This window comes from Rhinolophus sinicus, linkage group LG02, assembly GCF_036562045.2.
Source record: "Rhinolophus sinicus isolate RSC01 linkage group LG02, ASM3656204v1, whole genome shotgun sequence".
Taxonomy (NCBI): domain Eukaryota; kingdom Metazoa; phylum Chordata; class Mammalia; order Chiroptera; family Rhinolophidae; genus Rhinolophus; species Rhinolophus sinicus.
In genome coordinates this window covers 20716342-20731675 of record NC_133752.1, presented here as the reverse complement: position 1 = coordinate 20731675, position 15334 = coordinate 20716342, and the positions used below count along the sequence as shown (strand labels likewise).

The following is a 15334-nucleotide window of genomic DNA, read 5'->3' as shown; positions in this document are numbered from 1 at the left end:
GTGTCACATCACAGGATATGGAGAATAGGAGGGCTTGGCATTCCCCCTTCTGACATACCTTTTATTTCACTTTTTGACAGTGATGTGGAGTTTATTTTGGCCCGTAAACATCTCAGTCAGCAACCACTACAGTCTATTCACATGTCAATTATACAAGCAACGATAAGAAAATGGGTAACTGCCAGGGTTTACTGAGTTCTGGCTATGTGCCATGCACACACAACCTGGGTAAACCTCATTCAATAATAACGACTAATTGATGAGGTATATATTGCTATACACTTCATATTACATATGAAGAAATGGAAGCAGAGAGATATAACTTGTCCGGAGGTCACTCAATTTGTAAGTGTACGTCAAACAGTATGAATTCCAGACAATGTACTCTTAACCACTGTGACATTCTGTCACTTAGCACATAGAATTGTAATAATTAGCCTGCACGGCTGGAATTCCCATTAGATTGTGAGCTCTCTCTGTTCAAAGAATGCAGCTGCCATTTTCCTTAGTCCACCCAGATTCCAGCAGCCAGGTTAATTTAAATAAATAAATAAATATATGTACTATTTGTATCAATATATACAATATATACATATGTATATATTGATACAAATAGTACCTATGTATAGCAATGTATTTTGAGCCTGCAAAGTAAGTTAGAGAAGAATTTCCCTTCTTCCATGTGTATAGTATTTAAAGGAGGCCTTCTATCAGATTCCATCTTAGTCCAACACTTCTGTGCACAAGAACTGCTGAATACCTTTCAGGTCTAGTTCATGAATGCTGCATCTGCCTCACTCAGGTTAAAAGATGTGTGATCCAAGGAACCACAACATTTATCTTTGCACCCTCAAATAGTTTCAGAACCTAACTTACACCCCCATCTATATGTAATAGGGTTTGGCATGAAAGCTAGATGGCCCAGCTGTTGAGTGCAGCCTCCCAAACCAGAGTGGGGGGACTCAAAGCGCAGCTCTACCTCCTGCTAGTTCTGTAGCTTTGCAAAATTACAACTCTCTGTGCCTCATTTTCCACATCTGTAAAATGGGTGTCATGCCAATAATAGTGTCTGCCTTATAAGATCGATATAAATATTAGAGTAATTAATGTTATCTGATCTTCTATTTACCAAAACAAAAAGTAGAATAATAGCATTCAAGAAGAAGGAGAAAGAAGGGGGTGGGTAGGAGGAGCAGGAAGATGTAGAAGAGAAGAAGAGGAAGAAGAGAAGGAAGAAGAAGGAGAGGGAGGAGGAAGAGGAGGAGGAAGAGGAGAAGGAGGAGAACTAAAACCAAAAGCAAGTATTGTAATCCTCATTATATATATTTTTTTTTATTTTATTTTAAGTACATTTTTTACCAATGTAAATCCAATTTGATGATAGATTCTTGCATGTGTAGTAAAATTGGTACAAATGATTATATATATATATATATATTTCAGGTGTAAAACATTATAATTGGATATTTAAAGTCTAGTTACCATGATAACTGGATTTTGAACATAACTTTTCAATTTGTAATTCTCATTCACAGTTGCTCCACTAATCTATATGGTTATCGCCCCCTTATCCGCAGTTCTGTTTTCCAAGGTTTCAGTTACCGGTGGTCAACTGTGGTCTGAAAATATTAAATGGAAAATTCCAGAAATAAACAATTCATAAGTTTTAAATTGCAAGCCGTTCTGCATAGTGTGATGAAATCTCGCACTATCCTGCTCGGTCCCTCTTTGGCCATAAATCATCCTTTTGTCCAGTATCCATACTGTAAATGCTACCCTCTTGTTAGTCCCTTAGTAGCCTTCTTAGTACGAGAGAGAGAGAAAACATTCACATAACTTTTATTAGACTGTATTGTTATAATTGTTCTATTATTTATCACAGTGTATTATTATAATTGCTGTATTTTATTATTATCACAGTTAAGCTCTTACTATGCTAAGTGCCTAGTTTATAAATTAAATTTTGCCACTGGTTTGTGAAATGTAAGGAAAAAACAAAGTATATATAAGGATTCGTGCTAAGCAAGGTCTCATGCATCCACCACTGGTGATCTTGGAATGTATCCTCTGCAAAGAAGATGGGGCGCTACTGTATAGCCATTTTACTTGAGCCAAGTGCAATCTTCCATTGTTTTTTTTTTTTTTTTTCCAAATGGGTGGAGGTAAGAGGTGAGGGCAGAATTTTTATTTACAGATAGTGGGGCATGGGAAAGGCTTAGTAGGTGGAAGTCTGCAATTCTGCCATCTAAATTTCTAATCTTGTAAAAATAAAGAATATATTGACAAAATTAAATTTATGATCTAGATCAGTTCCATAAATGGTCAGAAGTTTGCTTAAATGAAAAAAAGTCTCGTGTGACCAATTCTCTGAATAAGGATCCCTGAAGATTACCCATGCCACCTTTGTGATATTGAAGGTAACACTATTTTGCAAGTCAGAATGCGCAATGACAAAACATAAACTGACAAAATATATTTGCTTTCACTTTGCTTCCTACTGTTTCTCTGACCTCTCTCAGTTGGAGTACTAGCAGGAAACTAAAATAAAAGTACTGTTTTTCTGTGTGAGGCATTTTGCTACTCAATATTAATTGTGAAATTATAACAGTTGCAAGACTCCTCTGCCTGTTGCTTCTTCTAGGAAGAGAATTACTATTAGATGAAAGCACTCACAGCAATAAACATCAGGGGTTAATGTTTCCTTCTCTGAACCCTACCCGCTGATCCAGAAATGCCTTTGAAGTCACAGAGACCTTGATGTGCTGATCAATCCTTGGGGGATAAAGAGCACGAAAAACTGTTTCCCGCACTTTAATATTCTGCCGTGATGCATTAAACTCCCGTGCAGAACAAAAAACGTTTCCTCTGTTACAAATTGAGTGTTTTTGTACTTGGGTGATCCTCCGCTCAATTAACTTTGAGGGACCTATTGATCCCAGAACATGATTATTTATCCTTCAATACATATTCCATTAAGTCAGACTAAGGATGGAATAGTAATAACTGTAAATTCCTATTTTCTCTTGGTCGTAGGGCATGCATTGACTTTGGGTTAATTTACATTGAAAACAGCATGGGATTCTTTTTTTCTTTTTTTTTTTTTTTTTTTTTTAAGATTTTTATTGGGAAAGGGGAACAGGACTTTGTTGGGGAACAGTGTATAGTTCCAGGACTTTTACCAAGTCAAGTTGTTGTCCTTTCAATCTTAGTTGTGGAGGGCGCTGTTCAGCTCCAGGTCCACTTGCCATTGTTAGTTGCAGGGGGCGCAGCCCACCATCCCTTGCGGGAGTTGAGGAGTCAAACTGGCAACCTTGTGGTTGAGAACCTGCGCTCCAACCAACAGAGCCATCTGGCACTGGCCCATGTGAGAATCAAACCATCAGCCTTCGGCATTAGGAGCACGAAGCTCCAACTGCCTGAGCTACCGGGTGGGCCTGGGATTCTCTTAATACTAATAATAATCAGTATTGATTATCACTATGATCAGTATTAAGTATCACACTGTAATATTTCAATGTTATCAAATCCTTGGAAAAATTAAAATAATCTTAAAATCGATACCGCAGTCCAAACCTACCATTTACGCATGAGAAACCTGAGCATCTGAGAACACAAACATTTTATCTGTTGGGTCTGGCTGTTTATTGGAAGAGCAAAGTTTAACATCAAGACTCTTGGTTCAGTTCAGGGTGCTTTCCTTCATCTGTCAGACTTTTTCTTTTAAGTGGCTAAGCGCTCTTCACTCTCAAATTATATAGATGTGGAAAATGTATTGCAAAAAGTAGCAACATGTACATATTTTATGTCCCGTTGTTTCCAGAGACTATTAAAATATGAAATCTAGGCATTTTATAATTTTTTTATTATTTTTGTCACAGAAAAATATTCAATACAATAGAATTATACTGTTTGTAGGTTTATAATTTAGCATAATAGCATAAAGACAAAAATCCCTGTAATAGATAGTGGATCAACTTCAATTGATTGTCACATAGAAAGAAGAGGTAAAAATTTCAACTATAAAGTTAATCAGAAAGATAAAGAGAAATGAATACAAATACCAGAGAACAATAGTTTCAAAATCATTATGGCACATGGTGACTACAAAAAAATATGTTGATCTGTTTTAAATATTCACTCTTATCTATGTTAATTTATGATTATTTATATAATTTCGGTTGAAGTAAAAAAAACAAAACAAAACACACACACACACACACACACACAACTATGTAACTTATTGGTAGATTAAAAAGGTATAGTTAGAACACAAGTGTTTCCTGAATCTACTTTATAAGCTCCATCCATGATTCACATCCTGTAATTGAGTGAAGTAGCCTGAAGGAGTATAATAGGACTTCCCAACTGTCTTCAAATTGATTATCAGGATCATACTCTCATTATTTTCAGACATTGGTACCATCTTAATATAAATGGCTCAAATGCAACACATGTTATATTTTATTGGAGAGCCTTTGCAGTAGTCATTCTATTTTGGAATTGCTTCCTTTGTATATAGTAATCTTTAACAATGATCATAACACATATGAATGGTTTTAAGACAGTTTACCTCTTTATATTCTAGGTAACAAACCAAAGTGCAAATGTCAATCATTAAATTTTACCTCCTACCACTTAAATACCCACACACAAATGCATACACATATATTCAAACCCATACAAAAATTAAACTTTATAATGATACAGTATCTTCAAATGAGCAAATGACTATAATGCAAAGAGGTACTTCCTGCATGCAATTCATCCTTAATAAAATAAAAAGTCCTCTTCTGCATAAATGCATAAGACCACATATTTAAAGTCCAGTTTCCTACTGATATAATGGCCATACATTCCTCAAACACTTATGGGATTACCCCAAATTCAATTGGAAATTGTGTAAAACATATTGCAATCTATCTTCCGCCTTTACACCATGATAAATTATGTTTCAACAAGCATCAGAATAACTTACATATTATTTTTTTCTCATTGTCCACTAGTTTCTCACTTTCCCTGATTGGCAGTATTTCTTCTCCGCGCCTTATTTTATAGCATCGAATAGTCTAATTTTCTCGGAATTCGGTCCAGAGGTATACATTTCAATTTTCTTTGTTGATCTAGCACAGGCTCAGGTGATCACTATATAATGAATCCAATTAATTCAAGCAAGGCAAATGAAATCACATCTATACTAAACCTCCACTCTTAAATATAAACAGTAACGGGATACATGTTTTCCTCTCTTTGCTTGAGTCCATTCAAGTGCAAACCGAAGAAAAAGGATTTCCTGTTCTTCTTTTCATACTCCTGAGTATGGTGATATCTGATTCTGCTTTTCCACAGTAATTGATAAGATTGCAAAACCTCTCTCACATCCCTCCTTTATTCCATATTGAAAACTTGATTTTTCCCCCAGTTGTTTGCAAAGTATAATTTGATTCCTTTTCTGCAGAGATTTTTGTTGTAAAGCAAGTTTGTTTTCTTCAAAATCAGAGCTTCATTTTAATCAGCTAGTGGTCCTGCCCCTTAGGAATCGATTTCTTTTTACAGAAGACAAATCCAAGTCTATTAGGATCCAACACATTGAGTTGGAACATTACATGTTATTTCACTTACGAGCACATACATTCATTTTACACGATTCCTCAATGTGGCCAGAGGGGTTCGTGGTCTGCACTGTATCCACCTATAAAAAATACAAAAATATATGTCTGCTTTACAGGGATGTGGGTAGGGTTTTGCTAGCCTAGTTCCAAAGCTTGGATGCACATCTTGGTGGATAGTATTCTTTCCTTCTTTAAAGATGTATTTGCAATGGCCATAACCTCCTGCAGAAATCATAGAGACCTAAAAGTTCTCCCTATAGTTAACAACCCCAGGGCATCTAAATCATTAATGTCGGCTAATCGCAGGGATGCTATCTCTGACAAGAGATATTTGCATGGTAAAAGAAACATTTAATTAGTTCTGGTTCAGGTTTCCAGCTTTTCGAGGCTGTGAAATGTCACCCGGAGAGGGGTTGCGGGGAAGGAGAGTTGTTGCTTTTGTTCATACTACAAATACAAATAAGAATGAAATGGTAATTTTGTTGTCATGGCTTTTACAATGTACAAATTTCTTAAGATCTCAGGGATGTGAGCTTGACCTGAAAGTTCATTCCCTTCAAAGAAGCTCTCTAATCTCCAAATGCAATCATGAGATAGCTCCCGGTCTCTTTCTAGAAATCTTAGCAATTTACATGCTATCAACAAATGGCCTGCTGATCTCTGGTCAAGTATAAATTACTCTCCCCTTCAAAGTCATGACCATAAAAGGGCTATGTTTTCCAACTTTGTAACAAGCTTGCACAAGTTAAAGTGAAGATAATACTCTTTCACAATGTTTTTTGGTGCTAATGTCATTTTTAAATAACTTTAAACATGTACTTCTCTTGAGCCTAACCAATAGGCTGATTTCTGCTATGAGTGCCAGGAAGTACAGAGTATTGTTTTCCAGTTTGATGGTGCAACTGATGTAAGTAAAACCTTCAGTAAGTTTGAATATTGCCAACAAGATAATAAATCACTTCCACAGAATAAAAAATGCTTCCATTCCCTAACAAAAGTACTTATCTTTAATGATTAGAATCAGAAAAGAGAAATGTTCCACCTAATTTCCAATGTAACAATGCATCAGCACATGAGAATCAGTTAGAAAAGAAGTAAATGATTTTTCACTGAATAATTGACCAATTCATTTTTGAAAGTAAACGGTGTATAAAAAAAGTAATTTTTAATTTTAAAGTTGTTTATGCTGAAGAGCATAAAATATTTTAAAATTGCTGTAACCACAGATTATCAATACTAGCTGTATAAATTTAAGCAGTCTTAATTTTTCAATTAATTTTTATATGTTCTCTAGCAGTTCTAAAACCTAACCTAACTTGGGATGTTCTGGCCAATTACACAAGTGGCATACATCGAACCAAGGCATCTATGGTAAGTGAATCTTCATGATTTAAATTGTAATTTTAAGATGACCGTAGTTTATCTTATTTTACACAAATTATGTCACTGCACATTTCATTTCAAAACTGCTTCTACACAAGTGAAAACTACATTTTTGAAAGTTTCAGATACTGTTTATTATTCCCAAACCAACTCCGATGTCGCCATAATGCATGCCAAGACTCCATTAGATCTTCCAGTTGCGTACTCTTACTCCCATGTTTCCCCCAAAATAAGACCTAGCCGGACAATCGGCTCTAAGGCATCTTTTGGAACAAAAATTAATATAAGACCCAGTATTATATTATATTATATTATATTATATTATATTATATTATATTATACCAGGTCTTATATTAATTTTTGCTCCAAAAAACGCATTAGAGCTGATTGTCCGGCTAGGTTTTATTTTCGGGGAAACATGGTATCTATGATATGTCACCACAGCATTAATGAACTGTTTAACTATTTTTGTGAAGTGATTCATTTAATTCTCACATCCTATACAAGGCTACCTCTGTGAGGGCAATTTCATGTCCACTCTGTTTATTGGTTCATACTTAGTGTTGGCACATAGCTAGCCCTCAATGAAATTGGTTTAATGAATGAACACATTTGGGAACAGCTAATTAAGGAAATCACATTACTTGTCAAATCATAGTATTACTTTTATCTAATTTTAATTTTTGAAATCATGTGTTTGTCTTTGACTTCCTATGTCATATAACAGATTACAGAATAGACCTTTTTTGAATGGCTGTAAATGCTCTTTATTTTGCTAGCATATTTTCTCTCTAATTGTTTCTTAAATTTAGTCCGTCCATCTAAAACTTCACTAATCTTCTCTTTTTAATCCTTCCCATACAATAATCACTTTCTTCTTTCCTTAAAGGAAAAATACTATGTAAAATTTTCTGCAAGGGTTTCAATAAATGAATAAACAAGTAAAACAATTTTAAGAAACATAGAAAATCGGATGTGTCAAAATGTTTCATTTTCTATTTTCAAAACCTGACATACTTTTAAATTAAAAGCATACCCAAGAAATAGAATGCATTTAAGTAATAAAGTCACCATACTGCCCTGTAGCATAATGAAATCCTCTTATTAAATTGTTATTGAGGAACAGAACTAACTCTGATTTCATAAATTAACTATGTAGAAGCAGGTTTCAAGTTTTTGCGGTTTTAAGCTTTGATGCACTGAATAAATGGATCTGTGCACTAGTATTCACCTGTCATTAAAGCCAAGAAAAATGGATTCCTCCCTCACCATTAAAGATTAATATTTAAAAACAAAAGTACCTCGAGTCCATAAAGAACTACTTAGGAATCACCATTCTGAAAACTATAGTTAGTGAGGGTCAGGGTAGAAATGGATGTTACCAGGATGTGCTTGTTTTGATTTGAATCAGCTAATTAAAATAGCCCTGGAAGCAATTTTCAGATCACTGCCACAGAGGAGATAGGCTCTACTAAATCAGACCAAACTAATCTTTCAGTCAGGTCCAATTCAATTGAAGTTGTATAGACACAGCCTTTGTCTTTTCCTTTCAACCTTTTCCTCAATTTGTTCTATCACCCAGGCAACAAGTAAGAGAGAGAGAGAAGGGGGGGGGAGAGAGAGAGAGAGAGAGAGAGAGAGAGAGAGAGAGAGAACCAAGTAATTCCTGGAACATTTTTTAGGAGGCCATCTACATATCTCACTCAGTTTCCATTTCCTAAACAAAGGGATTGGAACAAGCTGGGAATTCAATTCATGAAAAGTATAAGTAAAATGTTAATTTATAAAAGCTATGTTTTTTTTCAGACCTCCCTGGCCAACAATTGGTGAGTAGCAGTAGGAGAAAGAAAGCTAATTATGCAGAGAACAGGAACAGAATTCAGGTTTAGGTGCAAGAATATATTGCATACTCACACATAGGTATATACACGTTCTTAATAATACTGAACAAACTTCAGAACCATAAACAAGGAAATACGAGATATTTTGAAAGAAATATGTCTATTTTTCTACTTATTTTTATTAGGCATGCTTCAAAACTAAACCATGCACCTATGTAATGGGTTAAGATTAAGTATCTGTTGAATGTGTTTGCATATAATTGGCAATATGTAAAAGATTCTATGAATATTCATTATGTTTTCCTTGACTGACGTTCAAATCTAGGGGAAAGTAAAAGACATCAAATAAAAAGCAGAATCTATTCCATGACACAGAAAACCAAATTGACGTTAGTTTCCACAATCGAGGAACAGGAAATTGATATTCATATTTTAGAGCATAAATGAATAACACAGGGGCTCAACTGGGGCAGAGGCACCTATCAACGCTGGAAGAACTTGATTTTCTTACGTAAAATCACACAGAAAAGTGGTAGAGTCAGGGCTTCAAACTAAGACTGTTGGCTCCAAATTTTTCCTCTATATTATGTTTGCTCATAATTATTTTTAAATCTGACTTTGAATCTTTGAAAAAAAATCAGCTGAGTTATAAATGCAAATGTCTCCATTTTTGCCATGGTTTGAGGAATAATGAGCAAACTTATGCAAGTTTCCTAAACCATTATAAATGAATGTGTTAAGAAGAATTTATAGAAGCCTATTGTTTATCATACCCAGGAATCTATAGCTATAATTACGTTAATGAAAACATAGGAAGCAGCTTTAACATACCTGGAAGTTGTCTAAATTTCAAAAAAAAAAAAAAAAAAAAAAGTAACAAATAAGACAAATTCTATCCAATCAAAGAAAGGGAAGTCTATACCCATTTATGTGTGAGAGTGCATGTGCGCACACACACACAAGCCATGAAGCCATTCATTACCACTATTTGAACTGCACTCTTATGAAAAGAAGCCTTTTAGATTGTGAGTCAACCACTGAACGGGCCATGGAAGGAAAACAGGTTAGATAATATCATACCAATTCCTCATCATAGGTACTTTGCCCTGACTTCAGAATATAAATGATTTGGGCCCTACCAAAAGAACGCCTAAGGTTGCACAGCCAAGCGATCAATATTTATTGACTGATTGGCTGTTAGGATCATGGGAACTCAGAATTAGAAAGAATGCCAAAGGTTGTAGAGTCCAATTCTGTGAGTCTCTTTGCAGGAGGCATGGGAGGAAACACAAAGCAACATAAAGCACAGTCCTAGTTCTGAGGAAACTTAATTACTATGTCTTAAAGAGATATACACATATGTACATACAAACAGATTATTAACCTTGGGGAGGAAAAGATAACAGCCAATAGGGAAAACTATGAGAGCTCCAAAGAGTGAGAAGAGGCTGTGGTGAGGGTAGTAGGAGGAGGGCTCATTGTCTAATTGAACTTCAGATGAGCCTTAAAAGATGGGTAAGCTTGAGATTTATGGAAATAAGGGAAAACTGCATTTCCAGAAAAGGCAAAGTTATGAAGAAGATGTGAAGTGAGGTCAGGAGGCACTGAGTGATTTCCCTGCCTAAACCAGAGATTTCTGTAATTCCACTCAACTCCATCATGAGCTCTTTTCTCCACATTGTCTATTCAGCTCAAGTCTACATATAAAAGGAAGCAATGTAATAATTAAAAAGAAAAATCTGTCCTGAACATCTTCAATTAAAATACACAAATTATGTTAACTGTCAAAAGCCTGATTATGCAAAACAACTTATTTCTTAAAGCTAATGTAAATAACCCTTTGAGCAATCCTGCTCTATCTAGAACAGCCTGTTCTTGAATGTGAAATTTTGTATATCTTAATTCATAATTTTATTTTTTATTGTTTTTCTTTTAAACTAAATATTTTAAAGAAACACTCTAAATCAAGGAGGAATACAGATCCATCCAAATAGACTGCTATGCACTATACAAGCAAAAATGTTAACATGGATCCCAGCTCTACAGGTCCAATGACATTTGGCCAAAGTTGAGCATTCGTGAATTTCTATTCTGAAAGCGCATAATAAAAATGTAAAATGATGTAAACTTAAGCTATGATAATTATTCTTTACAGACCATAATATTGGCCAACTTTGGAAACAAAAAACCGTGCTGTCTAGTATTTAGGTGCTGAAGCAATAAGCTTCCTGAGAGAAACCAGGGCCTAGATGTTAATGAGAAGATGAAGTGAACAACAAACTCAGCTCTTCTTAAATGCTACTAAAATAGCAATCATGTGCCTGAAAAATTGAGCACTACTTGGGGAGCCTTAAAACCCACAGAGGGAAGTATAAAGCAGTCAAAGTGTTTCCAGGTGATGGATAAACTCACAAAGAATTTGATCCACTAACAAGGAAATTATATAAATGTCCGAGGAATTAACTGAGTCTTGAAAAAGTAAATGTGACATTAGACAAAATTACAAAATCCAACCAACCAGTTTCCTGCTTATGAAAGATATATTAAAAGTGTAAGAACTGGCACAGTGATTATGTGGCCTCTCAGTTAATAATGCATGAATTTCTAAGTCAAATACAATTATCTTTTAATATGATTTGTGGTTGACCAGCTTCAAAAATCTCTGCATTCTGATCATTAAAAATTTCTAGAAATGTTTTCATAAATGATATTGTAAATACTAAGTGCCACTGACTTAAAGATTGATATGAGCTCATTAAAATACTGAAGTTTAGTACAAAGGCATTACATTAATAACTCATGTGGAAATATAATTGCAGGAATGAGGAAGTCACCTGGAATCATCCTTCACCAAATTATTCATTTTACCAGTGGTAACACTGAGGTCCAGAGGGGTGACAAGACATATTCAGTATAACACTATCGACCTAAGATTAAAAACAATGTCCTCACACCCAATTCAGTGGTTTATTTCCATTTAAATTATGGGAACTACATCTCAAAGAAATGGAAGATTTGGGAATGAGATTACTTAAATAAGGACAGGGTATCTTTAATTCCAGGACACTCCAGTTGTGAAATGCAGGGAAGGTATACAAGTTACACAGACATCCTTTTAATTTATAGGGGAGTTTGTATTAATAATATCAGTGGGCTCATCAAAAAGAACCAATGGCAAAGAATAGAGCAAATATATTAAATTCCAAAACAAGATTCTTTGTAATAAAAATGCTTCTGCATGGACTAAATTTGCAGAATTTTTAAATTATTTTTGTATTTTTGTGAAGAATTATTTGTAAAATCATAAGAAATTAATAGAAATCACTTTAAACCAAGCTTTTTTATAGCTTTTCAATTTTTTTGTGGGAGGGGCGTGATTCCAATCAATATTACGTAGAACTTTTTCAATATGCCCTGCAGAAAAGAACTGTAAATCTTACAATTTAAAATAGGTTACAAGTCTGAAGGTGCTTAATCAAAAAGCAATATAGTGTGCTTAACAGAGAAAAAAAAGATTATTTGCTTCTCTTTTGCTCCTTTGTCTTATAAGTGCAGTGTGATGTATTAGTTTAATTAAAGTCTACCAAATTATCATAAGGATTTTATGTGCTGCAAATAATTAGCTTTTTGTTCTTCTGCTTACTTTTTGTTAATGGAAGCAGAACGTTTTTTAATGATGCTTAGTATAAGATACTAGAAAACTACAGGAAGGAAAGATGTACTGAGGTGTCTAATTGAAGGGACCTTTGTCACCTTGGACATAAAATAATATTAAGTCTGCACTAATGCAATGAAAGTAAGTCAATCTTTCCAAAGAATTAAGAGGATAGGTAATATTATGGCTTAGGGCCAGATCACACAAAGAGTCCTTCCACACATAAACATGAAAATCCTATTAATATGAAAAGCTGATAGACCCTAAAATGAAGTAAAATATATACATAGATCATGTTATGTTTTTAAATGTAGACCACAATGAATCAATTTTATGCATGGGATAGATTTAGGTGCTAATCCAGATAAAGTATATTACCAGATATCTTTTTGATCAGAAACAAATTAAGCACAGAAGTGAACAGAGAATTAATAAATGTAGAATATTAAATTTAAGTTTTTTCAGAAAGTAACAGTACTAACATAACCGCTCTTGCCAAAGGTGAGTTGGAACAAATTATAATGAAAATGTACAATCACGTACAAGACACTGCTATCTAACCGTAGTATTAAAAAAGCCAGGAGTAACCTGGGATCATGAAATCAGGTTACTGATTATGTTGTGGAACCTGAAAGCCAGAAATGACCAGTGATTTTCTTACAGTATAATTCCTAAACTGCATTTCAGAATATGTATAAGACAAGTGATAATCAGCAATGTTTCTTTTGTTTAAAAAAAGAAAAAGTGACCACAACTCATTTACTACTATCCTGAAGAAACATAAACTATGCATTACAGACTTCCTGAAATGTTTGATCTTTTATTTCATCCTCTGTTTTACTTTTTTAAATTTCTACTTCCATTCTTCACCTCATAATATGTTAAGAGTTTTCAACTACTAAAAATCACTTAGCATTCTATTGAGTGTTTAGGAGACCTCAGGCTAATTTACATGATTTGTAGGAAGTAGATACTATCATTAACCCCATTTAACAAAGGGACTCAGGAACTGAAAAATTAACTTGCTACAAATCACAGTTTTAAAAAATGGTAACATTAGAAATTTTAAGCCCAGGAAGTCTCACCCCAGTGCCTGTAGTCTTTACACTCCACACCCTCTCCAATTAGTGATAAACTTGTTCTTAAAAGGAGTTTTTGTTAAACTTGCTATACCTTTTCAAATATACTCAACAACATTTTTCAGGTAAAGAACATTATTGGGTTTTTAGTTTATCCATAAAAAGTTTAGCATCTAATCTTAGGTTTATTAAATCTCTCTCTCTCTCTCTCTCTCTCTCTCTCTCTCTCTCTCTCTCTCTCACACACACACACACACACACACACACACACCAAAATAATAATTATATCATTACATCTCTGAAGAACATCCAATATGAGTACATAATGATATACTCAGGTGGTGTTAAACCTGTATGTTTTCCTCTCTTCTTAAAGGAACCACTAATTCTTGTGAAATCCCATGACCTCAAAATGTGCCAAACTGATAATTAAGGCAAGGAAATGATAGTCTTCCCAACCTAAGATACATTTTGAAAGATAATCTTCTCATTGGTTGTCTCTGAAAACACTCCTAGGAAGGAGTGCTTCCTCAGTGAGTGCACATGCATATTTTGAACACATATACTCGATTTACTCCATTTGTTTTAAGCCAAAGAGTGAAAGGGAATCTTTGACAAAACTGTCATCTTTAAAACATGGTGATATTTCATTTTCCCCTTCTGCACTATTGAGATTGCCTGGAACTGAAATGCTTCCAGCGGCTCCTGTGCCCAATTTTTCAAAGCTGTCACTTCCTAGCAAATCTGCTTAAGCAAAATACTTATGTTCTTAGAAAACAGAACAAACATATATTATAAAATACATTCTATTCTTCTTTGCAGGTCAAAGTCTTATTAAAGAATGGGAACTTGGAAGAACATGTGGAAATAAATTAAAAGATGACTATGATGGATTGGTTTAAGTCAATGAATCTGGTGCACCTCTGATTAGTTTCCAAAGATACACTTGGACATAGCTCAGTGGAGTTTTCCACACAATAATCATATAATCAAAACATTATTTTCAATGCTTTTGATAAAGGTCATTAAATGGAAAAAGAACAAATCCAGAGGAAAACAGGACATTGAAAGATGATCATGGTTACTCTTCCTCAGTTCATGTGTATAGCGGCTATTATAATGTACTTGTCAACATCCTACAGTCCCAGAGGGTAACAAAAAATTGCCAAGCATTACCCTTGGAGACCTCTGGCCTTTCTGAATTATGAGCATCATAACTCATATTCTGTAATACCTGCCCAAGTGAAAGCACGACAGAAACAAAATGCAAAATAATGATTACAAGAATGGTGTGAAAGACAACACTTCAGTTTTTACCAAGCAACTTTCAAAAGTGAGAAGAAATATGTTTTGAAAAGATTCAGTCGTATTGACTTGAAATATTACTCAATAGTCTTAACAAGGAGTATACTTTCTGGGTACACATATACACACATACTCTAAATTGTGTGTGTGTGTATATATACACATATATATACATATGCACACATATATAGATAGATATAGATATAGATGATATAGATATATAGATATATATAGAGAGATATATATGCCCACCCATATATATACACATATGCACATATTAATATGTATGCATAGATACTCATATGTAGTTATATGTAGTGGGTTGGCGTTAAAGTAATCACAGTTTTTAAAATTATTTTTAATGTTGTGAACCACAATCACTTTTGCATCAACCTAATATTCATCACATATGTAACTTCTTGTTTTCTTGTATGCATAATCACACAATTCTGGCTTAATCTT

At 34.3% G+C, this 15334-nt stretch overlaps 1 protein-coding gene across 12 annotated transcripts in view; it reads right to left on the bottom strand.

Moving 5' to 3' along the window:
* The window catches only part of PCDH7 (protocadherin 7), a 402683-nt gene that overhangs the window by 332640 nt on the left and 54709 nt on the right, over nt 1-15334 (bottom strand). For 7 of the 12 annotated variants that reach the window (XM_074322169.1, XM_019733855.2, XM_019733856.2 and 4 more), the window contains exon 2: nt 5630-5689. The exons of the other annotated variants lie outside the window; for them this stretch is intronic. In XM_074322169.1, the coding sequence (XP_074178270.1) occupies nt 5630-5689 (60 nt within the window). The remainder of the gene's footprint in view (nt 1-5629; nt 5690-15334) is intronic. 12 annotated transcript variants of the gene reach the window in all.